General features: G+C 38.5%; 1 protein-coding gene across 1 annotated transcript in view; it reads left to right on the plus strand.

The window, feature by feature from the left end:
- LOC150097452 (A disintegrin and metalloproteinase with thrombospondin motifs adt-2-like) overlaps positions 1–25860 on the plus strand; it is a gene marked incomplete at its 3' end in the record, with an annotated part of 681635 nt that overhangs the window by 633231 nt on the left and 22544 nt on the right. Inside the window, exon 19 of the mRNA XM_090406923.1 lies at positions 21513–21673. Within this exon, the coding sequence (XP_090263049.1) occupies positions 21513–21673 (161 nt within the window). The remainder of the gene's footprint in view (positions 1–21512; positions 21674–25860) is intronic.

Genomic DNA, 25860 nt, shown 5'->3' on the forward strand with positions numbered 1-25860 from the left:
TGCAAAATTGAGAGAAGGATTACTTGGCACCTGTTGTAACGAGTTCCAAGTGTTAAAAGTTATCCACCTCTCAGTTTTTTAGCTCCAATTGTAAGTCTGAATTCATTTTCCCCTCTCATAAAGGGCATTTTTGAAATTTCCCAACCTTAACATCAGAAAAAATCTAACTCAAGCAACGTTTTTGTCAATTTGAATTAATATATTTTCACCTTTCCTTACTACTAAATCTTCATAGATTGCAGTGTTAATTTCTGCAGTAGCATGCAATTTACTGTGAGTCTCTTTATTCTTTTTATTAGGATGGTTATCTTATGCAGTTTCTTACTTGATTCATCCTTCAAAAGATGAGTGCTTATAAAATCCAGTGAAGATTAACAAAAATAATTTCCTCAAACTCTGATAATTTTGGTTACTCCAAGTTACCATCTTCCCCCCTCTGGAAAGCTTTTCACTATTAAGTCCAACTATTTAACTCTAAATTATGTGTAGCAATTCCTTTGCCTAATACTTAACCTTTTATCAAAACAGCTCTTTCAGTTTAACATATTATTAACTAATCCAACACTTGACTCACCTTTATTTAATATTGTTACCTCAGAGTTTAAAAAAAAAAAATTGATGCTACACATTCACTACATAAACATCACTACAAAACTTGTAAGGATCGAGAGTTTTAGATCTGATCATTTCATCAGAGGATGTAATTGGCAGTTACATCCTCTGATGAGGATGTAACTGCCAATAATATTTGGTGAGAGGGATGACGAGGTCATCACCTGGGTTCTAGCTAGCCAAGTGAAGACTCCTGTAAGGAAAGGATATATGTGGAAGTACAAGGCTGGTGATTATGACAACCAGGGATGAATATTCCAGGTTTGCGGTGTTCATCCACTGAATATCAATATCACCGATATTATATTTTTGCATTTATCCCCATTGAAGACTCCCCTAATTGTTTCCAGGCTTCACGTGTTCCTAAAAGTAAATGCAATATAGTAATGCTTCACAAAGAGGACACTTTTCAATGTATAAACATTGCATCGTATTCCCATTAGCCCAGGTGTGTGTTCTAAATACCTTTGAGTCCTTGGAAAGATGTACAGATGGCGAGTGGGTCAAATTCTTTGCATTCTAGTAGTTTTAAACCGCTTAGAAGGCGAGGCAGGGTGAGCTGTGAGACAATAGGACTTAGAAGCTGTGATTGATTATTGTGTCAACCAGTCCAATTGAATGTTGTCAGTTGTCATGAATTGCTGTTTTTGTTTAATGAGTTTCAACTGTTTTGCTTGCATGAAGTGTGAACTGACTTGGTAGGCAAGTTTTTATATATAATTTTCAATAAATTTATTACTCTTTCCCATTGTAAATATGGACAAAGAAGTTATAAATTTCTTGAAAATTTAAATTGAAAATTGAAAAGTCCTGAAAGATACTTCAGGCAGGAAGTCTCGTCCTTCTCTTTGAAATTTTACACCTTTGAGTAATTCAAATATACCAATCAGATATAACATTCTCCTTCATTATTGTTTTCTAATATACAGTATCTTAAAACAAAAACTTTGTCCCCCACTCTGCACAGATCTGTTTACAATTAATTGATAAATTAAAGTATTCGATGTTATCCTACAATTAATTGCATTAGATGAGCACTGATGTGTTATACAATCTTAAAACTTTCATATATCGATAAAAATGCAATCGTACAGTCAAACCAACGTGAATTTTGTAGTGCAGGCTGCATAAGCCACGACAGCCCAACCGAAATGGGCACGTGATGCCACTGATGACAACCATAGGAGACACTGAAGCTACAACATAGAAAAGGAGTTCAGTGGTAGGGAAATAAATACTGCTTAGAAATTGACAAAGAAATTCATGACAACAACAATGTATGATTGTATTCTGAATGTCAAAAGACTGAATAAGGTAGATATAAAATGGATGAATGAGGGGATTAAGCATGAAATCTGGAGGATTTCATTAAGAAGACACTTTGGAGGCAGCATAAGATGAATAATCGTAATAATGAGTTGCATGAAGAGTGTAAAGAGCAGAACAGAAGAGTGACTCAATTTTTAAGGACAACAAAGTGCAGTACAAGCAAATCAGACCAAGAAAATTCCTCAGAAGTTTTTTAGACATGTGGCAAGTAGAAAGAAGTATAATTATAATAAGATGATTTTAAAAGTTTTTTTTGCACTGGTTATACTATAAATTAAAGATGCCAGCAAATTATATTCTTAGTTTCATCCTTTGTCCAAGTGCAAGCAATGTGCAAACTTTGTTTGCTTGCACTTGGACAAAGGATGAAACCAAAAATATAATTTGCTGGCATCTTTAATTGATGTCAATGGATGAAAGTGGGAGATTGGTAACTGCTGCTGAGGACATAGTCTAAGTATTCAGTGATCAGTTTATGGGTGTTTCATCCTCAATGTGAATTCAGAAGCTCAAGTGTAGAGAATGAAATGAGAGAAGACTTAATAGTAAGCAAGAAAGAGGTATCTGAGGAGTCGAGTATGCTAGATGTCAATAAGGCAGCAGAGCGTGATGGTATATTACCACGTGTCTTAAAGGAATGTTCCAAGGAGTTAGCATCAGTCTTCGTTTACCTGTTTAACAAGAGTCTTGCAACAGCATGAGTCTCAAAGGAGTGGAAGGAAGGCAAATTTTTTCCACTTCACAAAGGTGGTGAAAAGGCTAAGTCAACAAATTATAGCCCGATCTGTATATCTGGAATTGTAGCTAAGGTATTGGAGAGTATGGTGAGATACAGGATATAAAGGCAGGTTGATAACAGTGGTATTCTTTGTGCTTGTCAGCATGGATTTGTTAAAGTTAATTATGTTTTACCAATCTGTTCATGTACTATAACAAGGTGACAAATGTATTGTACAAAGGAGATGCATATACAGTGATATACTTAGATAAAATGCTTTTGATAGAAAATTTTGATAGATACGATTGGATAACAGACTAGTGAGTTGGATAGGTGATTGGCTGTCAGGAATCCGCAAATTGTGTAAGGGTGGGGGGTACTATCTTCAAAGTGAAAAGTCACTAGTGGTGTGCCACAGGGTTCTGTTTTGGAACCATTGTTATTTAATTTGTATAATAATGATAATGGAATAGGTTTAACTGGTAATATACAAATGATGCAAAACCGAGGAGCCCGATCTGTATACAGGAGTTGTAGCTGAGGTATTGGAGAGTATTATTATTATTATTATTATTGTTGTTCCGGGAAACTCCAAGGAGTCGACAGACTCATCGAGGGAGGCCCTAACATCATGTCAAGAACAACTATTCAACATTCACACAGTATCTATCATACCTTGCCTTGAACTCATTCACGGTCGTAGCACCCACAACAGACTCTGGAAGCTTATTCCACTCATTTACCACTCTCCAAGTAAAGAACCTAGCTCTAACACCCTTGTCAACCACGCTCTTGGCCATGCATGGCCCCTAGTCCTCCCACCACCAGTCATATTTTCAAAAATATCTTCTGGATCAATCTTATAAAAACCCTTCAGTAATTTGAATGTCTCAATCATATCACCCCTCCTTCGCCTATCGTCCAATTTCTGCAACCCACAAATCTTCAACCTATTCTCATAAGGTTCATTCCACAGACCTGCTATCATCTTGGTCACTCGTCTCTGGACCCTCTCCACTTCCTCCCCATCACGAAGAAACCCTGGTGCCCATAGCTGGGCACAGAAGTCCAGATGGGGTCTTATCAAGGCTCGATACAGAGGAACAACAACTTGTTCGTCTCTGCATGTTAAAGTATTTTTCAGAAGCCAAGTGATTTGGTGAGCTGTTTTAGTTACTTTTGCAATGTGCCCCCTAAACTTCAACTCCCTATCCACCAATACTCCCAAATCCCTGGCCTCATCAATCTCCTGGAGTATGATTCCACCAATGCGATATACTGCTGCTATTCTTTTCACCCCAAAGTGCATAACCTTACACTTTGCCACATTAAATTGACATCCATTTTTCCTAGCCCAGTCCTCCAAACTATCCAAATCATCCTGTAAAATTTTGACATCTTGTGCACTCACAATTGCTCTACCCAACTTTGCATCATCAGCAAACAAGTGAATACTTCCTCTCAGATCCTTTCCAATATCATTGATGAACAAATTGAAAAGCAGTGGTCCAAGGACAGAGCCCTGTGGCACTCCACTAGTCACAAGACGTCTTTTAGACTCCACTCCTGAATAAACCACTCTTTGATATCTCTCCTTCAACCACCCTCTTATCCATCTCACCAACCCTATATCTATACCCATATGCTCCAGTTTACTGATTAGGGTTCCATGTGGTATCCTATCAAAGGCCTTGGCAAGGTCCAGTAGTATCACTGTAAACCCATTACCCCTATCCATTTCAGCCGTCACTGTGTTATAAAACGTGAGCAAGTTACTGAGGCATGATCTACCCTTCACAAAACCATGTTGTCCCCCATACAATATCCCATTTTCATCTATCCAATCCTGTATTCTTTTCTTGACTAATTTCTCTAAGACCTTGAGGTATGGTGAGATAGAGGATACAAAGGTGGGTTGATAACAGTGATAATCTTTGTGCTTGTCAGCATGGGTTTGTTAAATGTCAGGTATCAGCAAGTTGTGTAGGGGGGGGGGGGTTACTATCTTCAAAGTGAAAAGTCACTAGTGGTATGCCACAGGGTTCTGTTTTGGAACCATTGTTATTTAATTTGTATAATAATGATAATGGAATAGGTTTAACTGGTAATATACAAATGATACAAAACTGAGGAGAGTGATGAAGAATCAAGCAGATGTTGTAGCCTTAAGGAGGAGGACTTGAATAGACTCTATGAGTGGGAAAGAGTATTATTATTATTATCCAGGCCTCCATGTAGCCAAAAGACTCATCATGGGAGATCCTTCCTAGAAAAAACAAAGTCTATCATACCACTCCTTGAACTTATTGACCGTTTTTGCTCTCACCACTCTATTCGGCAATGCATTCCATTGTTCAACCACCCTCCATGCAAAGAAACCACTCCTCACCCTCTTGCTCATCGCTTCCTTTCATAACTTCTATGGATGGCCTCTTCTCATCACTGCATCCCACTGTTCCGCCAAGCAAAAGAACTATCAACCCTCCCAAGTGTCAACCCTGTAACTACCTCTCAACAGTTTAAAAGTCTCGATCAACTCACCTCTCCATCTTCCTCTTTCTACTAAACTCTGCAGCCCACATTCCCTCAGCCTATCCTCATAACTAACATTGTACAGTACTAAAACCTTCTTTGTTATCCACCCTTGTACCCTTTCCAGAGTTCATTTATCCCCTTCAAATCCTGGGGATTTGAAGGGGATAAATTTGAGAACAACAGTAAAAGTGTGGCCTGATTAGTGTTTTATAAAATGGAATGACAACTATTTTATCTCTGCAGATTGGCATCCTTTTGTATTCCAGCAATCCTCTGGATTACCTTCACCACCTTTACAATATGTTCCCTGAATTTCATGTTTCTATTAATTATCACCCCCAGATCTCCTTTCTCCCCTACTTCCTTCAGCACATCTCCTTCAACCGAGTATGCAGCCTCCCATTGATGAATTACAAACGTCACAACTTGACATTTTGCTGCATTAAATTGAAATCCCCATTCGTTTGCCCATCTGTCCAGTTTATTCAAATCCTCTTGCAGGGCTGTCACATCTGCACTATTACTAATAACCCTTCCTAGCTTCACATCATCTACAACTAACTGGAAGGCAGTGGCACTGATGATTTTGAAAGCGTATGGTGTGAGGTAGAGGTGGGCAAGACAGGATATTTAGTGGGGTGTTGCTACAGACCCAGGAGCACAAAGGGTGGGGATCAGGAAATGTTTAAACAGTTGAGTTTGGAAAGTGCAAGAAGAATGATTTTTATGGGAGATTTTAACTACAGTAGTATAAACTGGGGAGAGGAAGATGTATGTAGCAATAAGTGAATGGAATTTCTAGAATTCTTGAGGGACAAATGTCTTAGGCAATATGCAATAAAGGGAACAAGAGGTTCAAGAGTTTTGGATTTGGTTATAGCATCAGAAGAGTTGATAATAACTGAGATGACATCTCTCCCACCAGTTGGAGAGAGAGTGACCATATGGTTTTGACTTGGAAAATGAATAGACATGCAGGAGTATCAAAGAGAAGGGAACGTATGTGGAATTATAAAGCAGGTGATTATAATAGTCTAAGACGTCAACTTGGGGAAGTTTCATGGAGGGAGGAATTGGAAGGCCGGGATATCATTAGTGCATGGGAAATTATGAAAGAATATTTGTTAGCAGCAATGGTAAGTTGTATACCACGAGTGAACAAGAGGACACAATTTGGAGTAAAGTGGATGACAAACAATATTAAACTGGAATTGTATGCGAAAAACAGGCTATGGAAGAGATATAAGGAGACAGGTGAAGAACAGATGTATGAAGAGTATAAGACACAGACCAGAAGAGTCACTAGTATGGTAAGGAAGACGAAACTCGAATGTGAGAGGAAATTGGCCCTAAGATCCAAAGAAAATCCTAGGGAATTTTTTAGATATGTGGCCAGTAGGAGGAGAAATGACTGTGGAAGAATGATATTGTGGGATATAAATGAGAATAGAGTGACTGATGCAGAGGACATAGTGGAATTGTTCAATGAACACTTTATTGGGTATTTCATCCTGGAGGAGTCAGTTTTAATGCTAGAGGGATTGGGCAGGATCAAGGTTTAGAGGTACAGGAGGAGAGCGTTTTTCAAATACTGAGTACTCTGGATGTCAGTAAAGCTGTGGGACTGGATGGTATTTTACCACGAGTTTTAAGAGAATGTGCTAGGGAACTGACAGTGCCTTTGACCTGGCTTTTCAATGAAAGTCTGGCTGCGGGAATGGTGCCCATAGAATGGAAGGAAGGTAAGATAGTGCCATTGCATAAGAGTGGTAACAGGCTGGAAGTGTCTAATTATAGGCCAGTTTGTGTGTCATCAGTAGTTGTTAAGATCTTGGAGAAAGTAGTGAAGGGCCGTATACAGCATTGGGCAGATGAGGGTAATGTTATCTGTGAGAGTCAACATGGATTTGTTAAAGAGCGCTCTTGTTTTAGCAATATGCTAGTCTTTTATGATAAAGTTACAAGAGCATTAGATGAGGGAAAGGCATATACTGCCATTTTCTTAGAATTAGCGAAGGCATTTGACAGGGTATCACATGATAAGCTGATATTTAAGTTGCAGCACATTGGTCTGGATATCAGATTGGTCAAATGGATTCAGGATTCGCTGTCCTATAGGTATCAGAGGGTTGTTTATAGTGGAGCAGTTTCAAGGAAGCAGAGGGTTACAAGTGGGGTCCCACAGGGCTCAGTACTGGGACCTATATTGTTTAATCTTTATCAGTGACATTGCAAGGGGATATTCAGTTATTTGCAGATGATGCGAAGCTGGGAAGGATTATTAGTAATAGTGCATTCAAGAGGATTTGAATAAGCTAGATAAATGGGCAAATGAATGGGGAGTGTCGGTTTAATGCAGCAAAATGTAAGGTCTTGAGGTTTGGGAAACATCAATTGGACACTGCATACTCTATGGGAGGAGTTATACTGGAGGAAGTAGGGGAGACAAGAGATCATGGGGTTGATGATTGATAGAAACCTGAAATTTAGGGGACATATTGCAATGGTGGTGAAGGTAACACAGAGGATTGCTGCAATAATGAGAAGGACGCTGACCTGCAGAGATAAAACAGTTATCATTCCATTGTATAAGACCCTGATCAGACCACACTTAGACTATTGTTCTCAGATTTGGTCCCCAGGATTTGAAGGGGATAAACTAACTGTGGAAAGGGTGCAAAGGCAGATAACAAATCTGCCTTAGTTTCAGTACTGTACAATGATAGTTATGAGGATTGGCTGAGGGAATGTGGACTGCAGAGTTTGGTGTATAGAAGAAGGACAAGTGATATGATTGAGACTTTTAAACTGTTGAGAGGTGGTTAGAGGGTTGACACTGGGGAGTTCTTTCTCTTGGTTGAACAGCAGGAAGGAGTGATGACAAGAGGCCATTCCTGGAAGTTACAAAAGTAATATGTGAGCAAGAGGGTGAGGAGTGGTTTCTTTGCATGGAGAGTGGTTGAACCATGGAATGCATTGCCTGATGGAGTGCTGAGAGCGAGAACGGTCAATGAGTTTAAGGAGTGGTATGATAGACTTTGTGTTTCTTAGGGGGGGGGGAACCTCCCCTCGATGAGTCTTGATAGACTTTGTGTTTCTTAGGAAGGAACAAATGGAGTCAAAAAACCTCCCACGATGAGTCTTTTGACTCCATTGAGGCCTGAATAATAATAATAATAATAATAACTGAATATCCCTATGCAATTCACTGACAATATCATTGATATAAAGGTTAAACAATACAGTTCCCAGTACTGAGTCCTGTGGCACCCCACTTGTAACCTTCTACCTATCAGATAGCCAATCCTCAATCCAATTGACTAACGCGACATGTAAACCCATGTGCTGCAACTTAGATATCAGCTTAACATGTGGCATCCTGTCAAATGCCTTTGCAAAATCCAAAAAGGCATATTCTGTGGCTGAATATGCCTTTCCCTCATCAATTGCTCTTGTCACTTTATTATGAAAGGCAATCATATTACTAAATTAAGAGTGCCCCTTAATAAATCCATGTTGAGTCTCACAAATAACATTACCCTAATCTGCCCAGTCTCTTCTCAAAAGGCCAGTCTCTTCTCATATTGCAGTTTCACCTTCCTTACCATAATACTCACTCTCATGGCCTGATTCTTATATTCTTCATGCATCTGCTCTCCACCCCTCTCATTATACAGGAAAACCTTGATTAATGTGATTAATTAATCAATCAATTAATATGCGCTAAGTGAAATCGTGTTAACCGAATACAGTAAACAATAGGAATAATTTAATTAAGGATACCAAGAAATTATATATTTGGTTTAATCCATTGTCCAAGTGTAAGCAAACAAAGTTTGCATCTGAAGTATCTTTCAGGACTGGTGTAACTCGTGGCAAAGGTAGTATTGCTTAACATCACTTGCCTTAGTATTATGGGATACTAAGGCAAGCGATGTGAAATCAATACCACCTTTGTCACGAGTTGCCCCAGTCCGGAGAGATACTTCAGGTGCAAACTTTGTTTGCGTACACTTGGATAATGGATTAAACCACATATATAATTTCTTGGTATCTTTAATTTATAATATAACCAAGTGAAAAACTTTCAACAACTATCTATCTATAATACAGAGTATTTTAATAATAAGGTGTAACACCTTTTGGCAACTCATATAGGAAAATATGAACTCTGCATTACTTCAACCTTGGTATCTCATCTCCAGATCTGGCTCCCACTGATGAGACTGCAGTAGAGGTCAAAACTGGTCTGGGTAGTAACCCGTCTCATAATACATAGCATTATACATGTCTGCAAGGACATGCATAATGCTAAGGAGATGTAGATGTAGACATGTATAATGCTGTAAATCGTATCCTGATTTGCATGGCAAGTGATGTGAAGTCATACCACCTTTGCCACGAGTTTCCCCATTCGTGAAGGATACTTCAGGTACAAACTTTGTTTACTTACACTTCGATAATGGATTAAACCAAGTATATAATTTCTTCGTATCTTTGATTTATAATATAACCAAGTGAAAAACTTTCAACAATACGAATAATTATGATTCATCCATCAGTTAGTGTAAATTTGGAAAAAAAATTACATTATAAGCTATATTAAAGGACAAAATCATCAAAGTCAATAAAAATCAATTACTTAAATTTTTATTTAATGTCTAAACATTTGATTGAGCTACTTTTTTACAAAACAAAAAATTAAGTAAAGTTGTTTGGACCGTGCTTGACGATTTTTCATCTTGTCATGCAATTTGAGGTAGCTAGCAATCGCTTTATCAAGATTTCAGTGGACTTCGAAGCTTTGTTCCATATCAGGATCAGAATCAAGCAAAAAAAATCTCCTTAGTATACTCACTGTGATTCAAAACTACCTCAAGTTCTTTTGCAGTTAGCTTCTTAATCATAACATTCTCTTCGTGTTCGTACTCCTATTCTTGTTCTTCATATGCACACTGTTCTTCTAGTTGAAGGAGATTATTCTCACTTAACTGTTCTGAATGGGAATCAAGCAAGTTTCTCACTTCTTACCCAGTTCATTAAAGTTTACTTCAGCATTGATTCCTGATAAAAGCATAAGACGATCTTTAGATATTTCGTATCCTGGTTGAGATGCTTCAGTTTTAGCTGGGAAAGCTTTTTTTGGCACAAGCTTCCAAAAGAGACCAGTTTAGTTGACAATTAGTGTTTGCTGATTGTCATAATCACCATCCTGAGTTATCCTTTGCAATTCTTCAGAAACCTTGGCTGCAGAATTTTATTATTATTATTATTATTATTCAGGCCTCCATGGAGTCAAAAGACTCATCGTGGGAGGTCCTTCCTAAGAACATAAAGTCTGTCAAGACTCATCGAGGGGAGGTCCCCCCCCCTAAGAAACACAAAGTCTATCATACCACTCCTTAAACTCATTGACCATTCTCACTCACACCACTCCATCAGGCAATGCATTCCACGGTTCAACCACCCTCCGTGCAAAGAAACCACTCCTCACCCTCTTGCTCACAGTTTCCTTTCGTAACTTCCAGGAATGACCTCTTGTCATCACTTCTTCCCGCGGTTCAACCAAGCGAAAGAACTCCCCAGTGTCAACCCTGTAACCACCTCTCAACAGTTTAAAAGTCTCAATCATATCACCTCTCCTTCTTCTATCCACCAAACTCTGCAGTCCACATTCCCTCAGCCGATCCTCATAACCAAAATTGTACAGTCCTGAAACTATCTTTTTCATCCATCTTTGTACCCTTTCCACAGTTAATTTATTCCTTTCAAATCCTGGGGACCAAATCTGAGAACAATAGTCTAAGTGTGGTCTGATCAGAGACTTATACAACAGAATGATAACTGTTTTATCTCTGCAGGTCAGCGTCCTTCTCATTACTACACAGCAATCCTGTGTGTTACCTTCACCACCTTTGCAATAAGTCCCCTAAATTTCAGGTTTCTATCAATCATCAACCCCAGATCTCTTGTCTCCCCTACTTCCTCCAGTATAACTCCTCCCATAGAGTATGCAGCATCCCATCGATGTTTCCAAAACCTCAAGACATTACATTTTGCTGCATTAAACTGACCCCCATTCATTTGCCCATCTATCTAGCTTATTCAAATCCTCTTGCAGGGCTACCACATCTGCACTATTACTAATATTCCTTCCCAGCTTCGCATCATCGACAAACATCTGAAGAACCCCTTGCAATCCACTGGCAATGTCATTGATATAAAGGTTAAACAATATAGGTCCTAGTACTGAGCCTTGTGGGACCCCACTTGTAACCCTCTGCCTCCTTGAAACTGCTCCACCATACACAACTCTCTGATACCTATCAGACAACCAATCCTGAATCCAGCTGACCAATCTGACATCCAAACCCATATGCTGCAACTTAAATATCAGCTTATCATGTGGCACCCAGTCAAACGCCTTTACAAAATCTAAAAAAAAATGGCAGTATATGCCTTTCCCTCATCTAATGCTCTTGTCACTTTATTATAAAAGGCAATCATATTACTAAAGCAAGAGCACCCTTTCACAAATCCATGTTGACTCTCACAGATAACATTACCCTCATCTGCCCAATGCTGTATACAGTCCCTCACTACTTTCTCCAAGATCTTAACAACTACTGATGACATACAAACTGGCCTATAATTAGATACTTCCAGTCTGTTACCACCCTTATGCAATGGCACTATCTTATCTTCCTTCCATTCCCTGGGCAAATTTCCTGCAGCCAGACTTTCATTGAAAAGCCAGGTTAAAGGCACTGTGTGTTCCCTAGCAAATTCTCTCAAAACTCGTGGTGAAACACCATCCAGTCCCAAAGCTTTACTGACATCCAGAGTACTCAGTATCTGAACACACACTCTCCTCCTGTACCTCTAAACCTCGAACCTGCCCTATCCCCTTTAGCATTAAAACTGACTCCTCCAGGAGTCAGTTTTGAAATTTTCAATGAACACTTTATTGAAATACCCCAATGAAGTGTTCATTGAACAATTCCACTATGTCCTCTGCATTAGTCACTCTATTCCCATTTTTATCCGACAATATCATTCTTCCACAGTCATTTCTCCTCTTACTGGCCACATAGCTAAAAAATCCCCTAGGATTTTCTTTGATTCTTAGGGCCATTCTCCTCTCATATTCCAGTTTCGCTTATTTATAAGCACTAGCAGATTCCCCAGTTATTCTTACATTATGCAATCCAGCTCAATTTTAAAAATGATCAAACCATCCTATGCTTACAGTAAAGCTTTCACATACCTTTTAAAATTTGGTCTCTTTTAATGAGGTAAAAATATTCTCTGTACTAAGAGGTATTCTTTTCTGGTTATAATCCTCAATCCAGAGTGACAGAAGATGCTCAGTCTTGATCATTAAATAGCTTCTATTTCGAGTGATCGGCATGCTTAAAGAAGCAGTAGGCAACTTTTCCTTGTTCTTTGTATTCTTTGCTCTTATTTAATATATTACTAGCACCGCTTTCATGTCTCTTAATGACTTCTATCTTTTCCTCTCGCTGCAGATTGGCAACAAAAAATTTCGTGCAATCTAAAATTTTGTATAACGTAAAAAAATCACATTATCTGATTAATCACTCGCTTAAAACGGGAAATAGTATCAATCCACTCAATCACGCTAACTGATTATCATGCATATTGAATTCGCGTTAAGCAGGATTTTCCTTTATCTCTTCTGTAACCTCTTTTTCACCTGCAGTTCCTGTTTGATATTGTTTGCCATCCACTTTACACCAAATTGTGTCCTCTTCTTCACTCGTGGAACACAGTTTATTATTGCTGCTAACAAATATTCCTTCACAATTTCTCAAGCACTAATGATATTGAAACCCCCATTCATCTGTCCAGTTTATTCAAATCCTCTTGCAGGGCTGCCACATCTGCACTATTACTAATAATCCTTCAGGCAGTTCCAATTCCACCAGAATTGGAACTGCCTGAAGTTGATATCTAAGACTATTATAATCACCTGCCTTTGGTCGATTGGTAGAGCCTCTGCTACTAATGGCTCAGTTAAGTAAGTTTGACCGCGGTTAGTAGTTGGAAGGGGACCAATCGTTCGATGCTGTCGGCACACTCTCCCTCGATGAGTCTTTGGACTCCCTGGAGGTGTCAAAATAATAATAATAATAATAATAATAATAATAAATAATAATTCCACGTACGTTCCCTTCTGTTTGATATTCCTGCATGTCTATTCATCTTGCAAGTCAAAACCACACGATCATTCTCTCCAACTGGGGGAAGAGATGCCATCTCAGTTATAATCAGCTCTTCTGATGCTGTGACCAAATCCAAAACCTCTTGTTCCTTCTGTTACATGTTGAAATTTTGTCCCTCAAAACATTTGTCAACATTTGTCCCTCGAGAATTCTAGAAATTACATTCCCTTATTACTACATGCATTTTCCTCTTCCCAGCTTATACTGCTGAAGTTAAAATCTCCCATAACAATCATTCTTTTTGCACTTGTCAAGTTCAACTGCCTAAACATCTCCCACTCTCCATCCTCTCTGCTTATTTTAGCAACACCACACTAAATATCCTGTCTAGCCCACTTCTATCTTACACCATATTTTTTCAAAACCATTAATATCACTGCCTCCAAAGCCTCCACTCTGAGAGGACATAAGCCATCACTTATCATAAGTAGTACTCCACCACCACATTTTCCCTTCCTATCCTGCCGAAAAATGCTGTACCCTGCTACTTCTATTCCTGTTATTATATCATCTTCCATCAGACACATCTCAGAGATCCCAATAATCATTGCACAGACTGATGCTCTCAATGCCACCAATTCATCTCCTTTATTCCAGATACTCCTTGGCATTATTATAAAGCATAAAAATGTCACTGTTTCTATATCTATCATTATCCCCTCCAGACTCCTCTGGACTCAGCATTACCTGATGTATTCCCCCATCTCCCAAGCACCCATTCCCACAGGAGGCCACCCTTGCTACCATCCACCCTGGGAATTCTAGTTTCCCTTCATTGACACACCAACTCATTCAGAGAACAGCAATCTCTCTAGATGCCTACATCCTTCCTCATTCAAATGCAAGCAGTGTCTCACATACAGTTCCTTTCTGTTTTAAAATGCCCTCCAAGCATCGATGGAACTGTGAATTCAATATTGCAAAGTGTAAGGTTCTGAAATTTTGTAGGCAACAATGGGATGAAAAGTATACACTTGGTGAGGAAATTTTGGAGGAAGTTGAGTAAATAAGAGACTTGGAGTGGTGGTGGACAGGGATCTGAGGTTCATAGATCACATTGCACAAGTTGTAAAGGCATCACATCAGATTATAACAGTCATTCAGAGGACTTAATTTGCAGAAATAAAGAGTTCTGGTTCCATTGTATATTCCATACGAGGCCTAAACAAGGCCTCGTATGGAATATTGTACACAGATTTATTCCTATCGTTTTTTTATGGTAATGATGATATTATTATTATTATTATTACCATGGGCTACTCCAGGAGTCCTTAGACTAATCGAGGGAGACCCTAAACATCATGTTCACACAGCTGTTCAACATTCTCACAGTATCTATCATACCTTGCCTTGAACTCGCTCACTGTCATAGCACCCACAACAGACTCTGGCAGCTTATTCCATTCATTTACCACTCTAAAAGTAAAGAACCCAGCTCTAACACCCCTGCTAACCACACTCTTGCCCAGCTTCCATGGGTGTCCCCTAGTTCTCCCACCACCAGTCCTGATCTCAAAAATATCATCTGAATTAATCTTATAGAATCCTTTTAGCAATTTGAATGTCTCAATCATATCTCCCCTTTTCCGCCTATCAACTAGTTTCTGCAACCCACAAATCTTCAACCTGTTCTCATATGGTTCATTCCATAGACCTGCTATCATCTTAGTCACTCGCCTCTGGATCCTCTCAACCTCCTCCCCATCAAGAAGGAACCGAGGTGACCAAATCTGGGCACAGTCGAGATGAGGTCTTTTCAGGGCTCGGTACAGAGGTACAATAACTTGTTTTTCTCTGCTCGTCAAGGTATTTTTCAACAACCAAGTGAGTTGATGAGCTGATTTAGCTACTTTCGCAATGTGCCCCCTAAACTTCATATATTGTAAAATATATATTGTAATATATATGATATATATTGTAAAAGGTTCATAGAAGACTGACTAAGGTTGTAACTGGTCTTTGAAATGTGGGATATAAGAACAGATTGAGGGAATGCAGTTTGCAAAGTCTTGTGATAGGAGGAAAAGAATATGGATATGATTGAGACATTGAAGTTAGTAAAGGGTTATTACTGGGTTAATCTAGAGGAAATTTTTTGTAGAATGGGGAAGAGGGAGTAGAACAAGGGGATATACCTGGAAGCTGTATAAGGAAAGGGCATAAAGAGCAGGTTCTCTGCATGGAGAGTGGTTGGTGAGTGGAATGTGTTGCCTGACATTATGGTGAATGCAGATACATTGAATCAGTTTATGGCACGGTTTGATGAGCTTTGTGTGTAACAGCATGTGTGCCTCTTGCGATGAGTCTTTTGACTCCATGGAGGTCTGGTGTTAATAATAATCCTTGACTTCCTGCTTATGAACTGTATTTTAAGTTCCACAATTTCCATACATTGCTTACAGTACAGCATACCATTTTCTTTTTCATTTGCTTCACTTACACTTTGTACCTTCTCTACAAAACTTTCTCATTTTGCAACTGTCATGTATTGTACTTCCTTTCTAACCTCTTCAGAAGAACCTCCTCCATTTTTTTTCTCAGGTTTCCTATGTACGAGTCTTGCATGTCAAATATAATAATTTAAACTGAAATTTCTAGTCTGCATTCTAAACTCAATATTCATGTTTGCTTTCCTTGTGATAATAATTAATACCATTGAACATTTCCAACAGAAACAATTTACAGTCCAGCAAAAACAATAGTATTAATGAACAGATATCAATACCTTGCAAACACATAAATGCTATGTAGCTTTATTTAATTACTGATAACATTTAAAGTCCAGTGCAAATATAAGCATTAATTAAAAAAGCTTATACAAAAATGGCATTTCCTTTGTATAATAGATTCCAAAATGCACTTAATATTTTAGCAAATTTTGAAGATATCGGTCAGTTAGCATGGACTAAAACTTATTTCCTCCTTAGTTAAGTTAATTCGCACTGCACACAAATGAAGACATTATCTCCAGGGAACTACTCACATTCAAAAACAATATGATTTGAACATTCATTGGTGACATGAATGTGACGAATGAAGTTTCAAGTTCATTCACTTACTTATACTTCAAAATAAAGAGATTTGTGTAAACATAAATTAAACTTCATATACAGAAGAGTGACTGAGATCGAAGTCATTTATGTTTTAAGAAAAAATTATTTTACAGTCCCCCCCCCTTTTTTTTTTAATGGACTACAGCTATAGTTATCATTTCCTCCAACTAGGGAACATGCATATCTTTAGGAACATGCTGCCCAGAGCCCCATTTGTGGAAACAGGATACACCAGCAGGAAGATATGAGGGTGGTCTGAAAAGTTCTCGGCCTAACAATGAAAAAACAAATTTATAATTTCAAAATTATTTTTATTTATCAGCATAATCTCCATTAAAAATAATACATTTATTCCAGCGATGCTCCAGCTCCATTATCCCGTCCATGTAGTGGTTCTCAGTAAGATCTGCAAAATACCCCTCTACAGCTACAATCACCTCTTAATTCGAAGAAAAACGCTGACCAGCGAGGAAGAGTTTTAGTTTTGGGAAGAAATAGAAGTCAGAGTGAGCCAAATCTGGGAAATAGGGTGGATGTTCCAACAATTCTTAGTGCAGGTCCCTTAATTTTCCCATTGCAAAACACCTTTTTGGGCAGGTGCGTTGTCCTGATGAAAGATGATTTTTTTCTTCTGCAAACTGGGTCTTTTCTCACAAATTTTTTTGTCTAGTCTCGTTAAAAGATCAGAATAATATTCTCCAGTTATTGTTTTACCCTTTTCAAGATAATTAATAAACAAAATGCTTTTAGCATCCCAAAACACCAATGCCATGACCTTTCCTGCTGATGGAACTGACTTTGTCTTCTTTGGCACTGAACAATCAACTTTTGTCCCCTATTTTGACTGCTGTTTGGATTCTGGGTGTAATGGTCAATCCAAGTCTCATCCATAGTAATAAATCGATGCACAAAATCAGTTTTATTCTTGTTAAAATTCTCAAAGCACTGTTCAGCAATTTTCATGCGAGTGCATATTTGATGTGCTGTGAGCAAGCGCGGCACCCATCCTGCATAAAGCTTTTTCATTTGCAATTCTTCATGCAAAATATATCCTACATGTTCTTTTGAAATGCCTGTAGTCTCAGCAATTTCACGCTTTGACTCACCGGTCATCCGATACCATATCATGCACTTGATCAATGATTTCTAGTGTTGTTACACTTTTTGGACATCCTTCACAAGGACCATCTTCAAGGCTGGTACGGCCATGTTTAAACTCAGAAGCCCATTTCTTAATTGTCGAAAACAAAGGAGAAGAGTGCCCATAAACCTTTATGAACTTTGAATGAATTTTTTTGGCATTAAACCTTCTTTTACAAAGAATTTTATAACTGCATGATACTCAATTTTATCCATTTCAAGGGATACAGAGAACACTTTTGCTTCAGACAGCTGTATCAAACAAACTACCTGATAGAATCACTTGCAATTTCACATGGATGGTTATGACAAATGTACGAACTTAGGAAAAAAAAATCTTGCTAATGGTATTGCCATCTATGGCCGAGGCCAAGAAAATTTGAGACCACCCTTGTAGAGTTGGCTTGCTTGAGAGAGGCTAATGTTGCATATCATAGACCAAATTGACCTATAATATGAGTGGACAGTACAGAAACTGATAGCTAAATTCTTTAAAAAGGAACAGGTGGTTTTGAAGAAATAGGACACACCACCAGTAAGATGGAGTTGGCTTGCTTCAGAGAGGCTATATATTATATATCAATTGGAATTAATACTAGTAATATTTATAAAATGGATTTGGAATTTGTGGTATGTAATATATTCTCATAGAAAGGCTTAGACATTGGTTATGCATGCTTATTAAATTACTTAAAGAATTTACAACGTACAAATCATATAAATTAAAATTAAACTTTAATCTATATTCCAATATTTCGGCAACGTCACGTTGCCATTTTTACAGGAACTTAAAATAAAGACACGTGCATGCAGGCACTACACGCAGTAGCTGAGGATGAAGCAGGAAGCTGTTGTTTCTCCTAAAAGTCCTGATGGTGCCCCCTAGCTGGCTATGTAAGTATTCTCGGCCGTTGGGCTGAAGGTCTTCTGATGTAAGTCTCCCAAATTTGGGACAGTCTCGTGCAACCAAATTTGTTGAGGTTTGGCATGTTTCTTAGGGCTGAGGCTGATGATTCCATGAATAGCCTTTCAAATTTGAATTTACTACGGTGTATAACTGTGGCTTTCTTCCACCGTATTCTGTGGTGAGTATCCAGAGCATGGTCTGCAAGACCAGAGTGGCTATACTCGTGAAAACGGATGTAGTCCTTGTGTTCTGAAATTCTGATATTCGCTGTCCTGCCTGTTTGGCCAAAGTAGGACAGCTTACAGTTGCAAGGGACCTGGTATACACCAGGTAGGTCTAAGGGAGGTGGTTGTTCGTTAGTGGAGCAGATAAGGGATGCTAATTTTTTATATGGTCTGTAACAAGAGGTCAGGTTATGTTTTTTTAGTATTTTGGTAATTTTTTCCAAGGTGCCTCAGATGTAGGGAATGGTGATGAATTTAGAATAATCCTTGTAAATGGGGGGGGGGGAGGTTGTGGTTAACTGGTGTCAATATTTTTTGAATTTTTTTTGGGGGGGGGGGGTTAGCCATTGGCTGAGAAAGTGTTGAGGATGTGGTTTAGTTCAGTGGTTAGGGCATTGTCATTTGAACAGATAAATTTAGCCCTGTTGTGTAGTGTCTTAATAACTCCATGTTGTTGTGAGGGGGGGGGGGAATTGTTGGTGAATGTATCTGCCTGTATGGGTAGGTGTTTTATAAACTGAGAAAACCAAGGTTCCATCAGGCTGGCAGGTGACTAGTGTGTCTAAGAAAGGGGAGACTGTTGTTTTTCGACTTTTCAAGGGTGAACTTGATTCTGAGGTATTGGTTGTTTAAGTGTGTTAAGAAGGAGACGAGTGTATCAGAGCCATGTGTCCAAATAGCGAACACATCATCAACATAGCGAAGCCATATGGTTAGTTTCTGTGGGGCAGAGTTTAAGGCTTTCTCTTCAAAAGTCTCCATAAAAAAGTTGGCCAAGGGTGGGGAGAGTGGTGAACCCATGGCTGTCCCCTCTATTTGTTTGTAGAATTTTCCTTGCCAAATGATATTGCCTGAGTTCATAGCGAACTGAAATAGTGCTGAGATATCGAGAGGAAATTTAGCTTTGATTAGCTCTTAGATTTCTTTGAGTGGGACATTTGTGAATAAGGAGGAGGTGTCAAACCTGACCATTATGTCAATATGTTGGAGTGTAAGGTTTTTCTATGCTGGCTTTGAAATGGGCTGAGTTTTTTATGTGTGATGGTGTGTTGCCAGTATAGTTTGTGAGTGCTTTGGCCAAATGTTTAGCTAATTTGTATGTGGGGGAATCAATGCCATCCACTATGAGATGTAATGGCACATTTTCTTTATGTATTTTTGGGAGTCCATATATATACGGGGGAGGGTATGGAGTTAAACGGTTTTAATTTGTTAGTGACTTCTACAGGTCAAGAAGTGACTTTCTTAAGGAGCCTGTAGAGTTTTCTAATTTGTGAGTTGGTGGGATTGTACTCAATACGGAGGTAAGTAGTCCGATCTAATAATAGAGCTTTAAGCTTACCTGTGTAGTCCGTTTGGTTAAGTACTACTGTGGTGTTACCTTTATCCGCTTTGGTGATTATTATTTCTTTGTTTTTCTTTAATTCCTGCAGCGATTTATATTCCTTATTGGATATGTTGGTTTTTGGTGGTCTTGCTTTTGTGAGAACACAAGCTACATCTAATCTAATATCGTTGGCCATGTAGTTTGGAAGGTGGCTGACTCCTCGTTCGATTTGGATCATTATATCCTCATCCGGTAATTTTCTGGGAGCAATGGCGAAGTTGTGGCCACATAAAAGAGTGTTGACTGCTTCAAGCTTCAAGTGGTACGTGATAGGTCAACCATTTTTACGTCTATTTTCATAACAGGACTGAAGAACTAGCTATAAGTGTAAATTTTGATATGAATAGTTTGTGGTATTGTTACTGAGAACTCTGTAAAAAATCTAATAAAAGAAGAAAGCCACGGTTATACACCATAGTAAATTCAAATTTAAAAGGCTATTCATGGAATCAGCCTCAGCCTTAAGAAACATGCCAAACCTCAACAAATTTGGTTGCATGAGACTGCCCCAAATTTGGGAGACTTACATCAGAAGACCTTCAGTCCAACGGCCGAGAATACTTACATAGCCCGCTAGGGGGCACCATCAGGACTTTTAGGAGAAACAACAGCTTCCTGCTTCATCCTCAGTTACTATGTATAGTGACTGCATGCACGTGGCTTTATTTTAAGTTCCTGTGAAAATGGCAACGTGACGTTGCCGAAATATTGGAATATAGATTGAATTTTAATTTAAATGATTTGTACGTTGTAAATTCCTTAAGTAATTTAATAAGCAGGTATGTAATATAATTATTACAATTAAAATATAAGAAAAAAAGATAAAAATATTTAAAGTTGCCTACTTCTATGTACATAGCTTCTCAATTAAAATGATTGTTTAGCTATAAATAGCTATTTATGTTGAAAAGTTAGCAGTTCTAATTATGTTTTTATGGTAAGTGATAGGTCAACCATTTTTACGTCTATTTTCATAACAGGACTGAAGAACTAGCTATAAGTGTAAATTTTGATATGAATAGTTTGTGGTATTGTTACTGAGAGCTCTGTAAAAATCTAATAAAACTATTAAAGCAGATAAAACAGTATTGTTTCTTTTTAAGAATTCAGATGGACTACATATTAATGTGTTTGTAAAATATTTCAAGGGTATATAAAATCAGCTCAAATGTACTTGTGGAATGCCAGGTGCACTTATTATTATTATCATCTCACCTCCATGGAGGCAGAGACTCATCGCGAGAGGTTAGTAGTCAGTAGATGTTCTGAAGTTTATCAAAAGCAGTATTTCAAAATAATTCTTTAATGCAAAGAGAACTTATTTGAATTTATTATTTACTGGATTTTTATCTTTAATTCAGGAAACCCAAATTCAGCTTGCATAGTAGCTTGTCAGGACAGAGTATGGCTAGAAACTCACTATCAAATGGATGTTTATGAAGATGGAAAGTTTCCTTTTGGTACTGACTGCAGTGGTGGTAATTCTAGAATTCGAGCATATTGTTTAAATGGACAGTGTCTGGTAAGTACACTTGTTTTTTTCAAAGTGATTGTAAAAAGTTTCAAATAATAGCCTGATAAGTACAGTCTCTAGTTTGTGTGCTTATGCATGGTATTTTAAAATAACACACTGTGAAAGTTCAGAATATCTGCATTCTACACAACTACAACTCTCAAAAATCAATTCTCACTCTATTTCTTCACATCCATATTCCCCCCCCCCCCCCATACAACTTCTGGAATTCTATAAATAATCTCCTTCATACTAATTTGGTCATCATATTTAATCATATATAATTGCATCAGATGTATTTCTATAATCGTATTATAACAACTGTTGAATATAAATTGTGTGTGCGTGTGCGTGCGTGTGTTTATGTTCATATACTCCAAGGTGGAACTGTACTCCAAGAGATTGATGAGGCCAGGGACTTGGGAGTGTTGGTTGATAGGGAGATGAAGTTTAGGAGGCACATTGCAAAAGTAGCTAAATCAGCTCATCAACTCACTTGGTTGTTGAAAAGTACCTTGACGAGCAGAGACAAGCAAGTTATTGTACCTCTGTACCGAGCCTTGATAAGACCTCATCTCGACTACTGTGCCCAGATTTGGTCACCTCAGTTCCTTCTTGATGGGGGAGGAGATGGAGAGGATCCAGAGACAAGTGACTAAGATGATAGCAGGTCTATGGAATGAACCATATGAGAACAGGTTGAAGATTTGTGGGTTGCAGAAACTAGTTGATAGGCGGAAAAGGGGAGATATGATTGAGACATTCAAATTGCTAAAGGGATTCTATAGGATTAATTCAGAGGATATTTTTGAGATCAGGACTGGTGGTGGGAGAACTAGGGACACCTATGGAAGCTGGGCAAGAGTGTGGTTAGAAGGGGTGTTAGAACTGGGTTCTTTACTTTTAGAGTGGTAAATGAGTGGAATAAGCTGCCAGAGTCTGTTGTGGGTGCTATGACGTCGAGCGAATTAAAGGCAAGGTATGATAGATACTGTGAATGTCGTATAGTTGTGTGGACATGATGTTTAGTGCCTCGCTCGATGAGTCTAAGGACTCCATGGAGTCGCCCGAAATAATAATAATAATAATAATATACACGCTTGTTTTCATTTTTACTCTAATGACAATCTTTCTTAACACACATCAGAAGCCTGTACCATATTAGTGCTGTGAGTGGATCAAGAATTAGATACACTAGGAATATAGCTCTAGAAATCAGTGATTCCTGTATACCACTTATGGCCGCATATAATTATTAAGTGATACAAAAGCGTTGTTTTTCTTGGATGATAATTAATGGATTTTTAATGAAATTTTAATGGATTTTTTAATAAAATTTTCTTGGATGATAATTAATGTCCAAAAATTTTAATATAAAGGATTTTTTTATTCAGTGTACCATTTGTGAAATGTATGCTTTGAGGAGAGCGGTTGGAGTCTGGTTAGACAATGATAGTGGAGTGAATGTGTTCAGAAAGTGTAAGGAATGTGAGGATTTAAAGTGTGTTTCAGGTCATGAGAGTGATATCATTGTTGAAGTGAGAATGTAGAAAATAGTGATATGCGAGGTATGAATAGTGATATTTGCGAGGTACGACCAGATAGCTGTGAGAGTGGCTTTGAAAGTGAGAATGAATGTAAAAATACAGAACGAATGAAAGAATTAACGGATAATAAGAATGATGAGAGAGATGCAATGAGTGTGATCGTACGGTTGCGCAGAGCGATACGTAGGACAAATCGGAAGCTGGTGCGTTGCCAGAAATGTTTACCAAGTGTACCAACTAATAAACGGCAAAAGTATGATAAGAAAAATAAGAGTATGATAGTGAGTGTAAACAAAATGAAAGAGCGAATGTTGTACGGAGATTCTTTAGTAAGAGGTGTGATAGATGAGAGTTTGACAAAATCGTACCAACTGATGCGAACGTTAAGGATGTATGCGAGTCAATTAGAATGCAAAAGCAGAGGGTGAAAGAATTGATAGTAGTAGTAGGAACGAATGATTTGAAAGGAGACAAAATGGCTATGAGAGAGGATTTGAAGGAATTACTTGAGGTAGCAAAAGAGAAGAGTGAGAGAGTTAGGATAGTGAGTCTGTTGCTACAGTACGACAGTAAAGAGTATAGAAGGAGGGCCAAAATTGCTAATGACTTTATGCGTGGATTATGCAGGAGGAGGAGTGGTGTGAAATTTGGGAATGTGTGGAGCGAGTTTGATGGGCGAAAGGATTTATATAAGATGGATGGTTTATATTTGAATGGATTTGGTGTATGGAGACTTGAAAAGGTGTTGTTGAATGAAGTGGAAGTGCAGAATCAGGGAAACAAGAGTTACTAGGGGGGGGGGGGGAGTAGATATGCAGACTTTAGGGAGACAGTAGAATGTATGAATGTGGGTAATATGCCTGAGCGAGTACGAAGGACAACAAATCAGAATGGGATAGTTAGTATAAGGCATCAAAATAGGGATGGGACAAATGGGCTTCTGCAATTCATGTATACTAATGCCAGAAGTATTAGGAACAAGAAGGAAGAAATTTTGGCCTTGGTTGGCACTTCCAGGCCACAGGTTATTGGCATTAGTGAAACATGGCTGACAGAAGATGATATAGTTAGTGGGATAGAATGTGAGGGGTATAGTGTGTTCAGGAGGGACAGAGAGAATAAAATGGGGGGAGGAGTGTTATTGATGATAGCAGATGAACTACAGCCAAGGAGAATAGAAGTAGAACTGACAGATAGAGAAAAGAGCACATTTGAGGCTATTTGGTGTGAGATTGAGATTAGCAGAACAAAATATACAGTTGGGTGCTGCTATAGACCAGGTGATGGAATAGATGGTGAGATAGTATGCATAAGCAAATAGAAGAAATGAGTGGAAGGAGGGTAATTATTATGGGAGAATTCAACTATGGTAACATTGATTGGAAGGAGGAGAGGATACATGGGAGGAAGGAATTGGATTTTATGCAGTTATTAAGGGATAATTATCTGCGACAGCATATAATGGAAAATACTAGGGGGGTCAGAGAGTGCTTGACCTAGTAATTGCATCTGAGAATATGGCTGTAACGAATATGACCACGTTGCCACCAATTGGTGAGAGTGATCATGGGGTCTTGACTTGGGAGGTGGCTAAAGGTGTGATATTTACAATTAAGACAGGTACATGTGGATTTATCAGCTGGTAAGTATGACAAGCTTAAGAGTTTGATTGGTTCAGTGCCATGGCATGTAAAACTGCAAAGGTTGGATGTTGATAGTGCATGGGAGGCGGTTAAGAAGTGTTTGCTGGAGGCAATGGCTGACTGTATACCTAGAGTCCGAAGAATAAATCAAGTAGGGGTTAAATGGATGAATAACACCATTAAGCTTGAGCTGCAAAAAAATCTGTGGTGGGAATTTAAGAAGAAAGGTGACCGGCAGGCACATGAACGGTATAAAGCGCAGGCCAGAAAGATAACGAGTGTGGTAAGAAAAGCAAAAGCTGATTATGAAAGAACATTAACCATGCAGGCTAAAGAGAATCCTAAACAGTTTTTTCTATATGTTGCAAGTAAAAGAAAAAATGTATATGGCAGAATGATTTTAAAGAATGCCGATGGTAGGGAGGTAACTGAATCAGTTGATATAGTGGAATTACTGAGCAAGCACTTTGCAAGAGTATATCATTCCGGTGGTAACATTGCAGGAATGAATGAACCTATAGCTTATACAGGAATTGTGGTGAATGAAGTGGACGTGAATAGTCTATTACAAAACCTCAATGTCAATACATCTGTGGGATTGGATGGTATACACCCACTCGTGTCATATGTGAAGCAGCTAAAGAATTGTCAGCACCCTTGACCATTTTGTTTAATTTGAGTCTCGGATCTGGGTTAGTCCCGGGGGGGATGGAAAGAGGGGAAAATAGTTCCACTGCATAAAGGAGGTTCCAAGACTGCTGTTGTAAATTACCGACCAATCAGTATATCAGGAATCATTGTCAAGGTCTTGGAGAAAATAGTCAAGAGGAAAATACAGGATTGGACAGATGAAAATGGGATACTGTATGGGGGGCAGCATGGTTTTGTGAAAGGTAGATCATGCCTCAGTAACTTGCTCACATTTTATAACACAGTGACGTCTGAACTGGATAAGGGTAATGGGTCTACAGTGATTCTACTGGACCTTGCTAAGGCCTTTGACAGG

This window comes from Typopeltis vanoorti, chromosome 17, assembly GCF_054136105.1.
Source record: "Typopeltis vanoorti isolate ZY-2024b chromosome 17, IOZ_Tvanoo_1.0, whole genome shotgun sequence".
Lineage (NCBI taxonomy): Eukaryota > Metazoa > Arthropoda > Arachnida > Uropygi > Thelyphonidae > Typopeltis > Typopeltis vanoorti.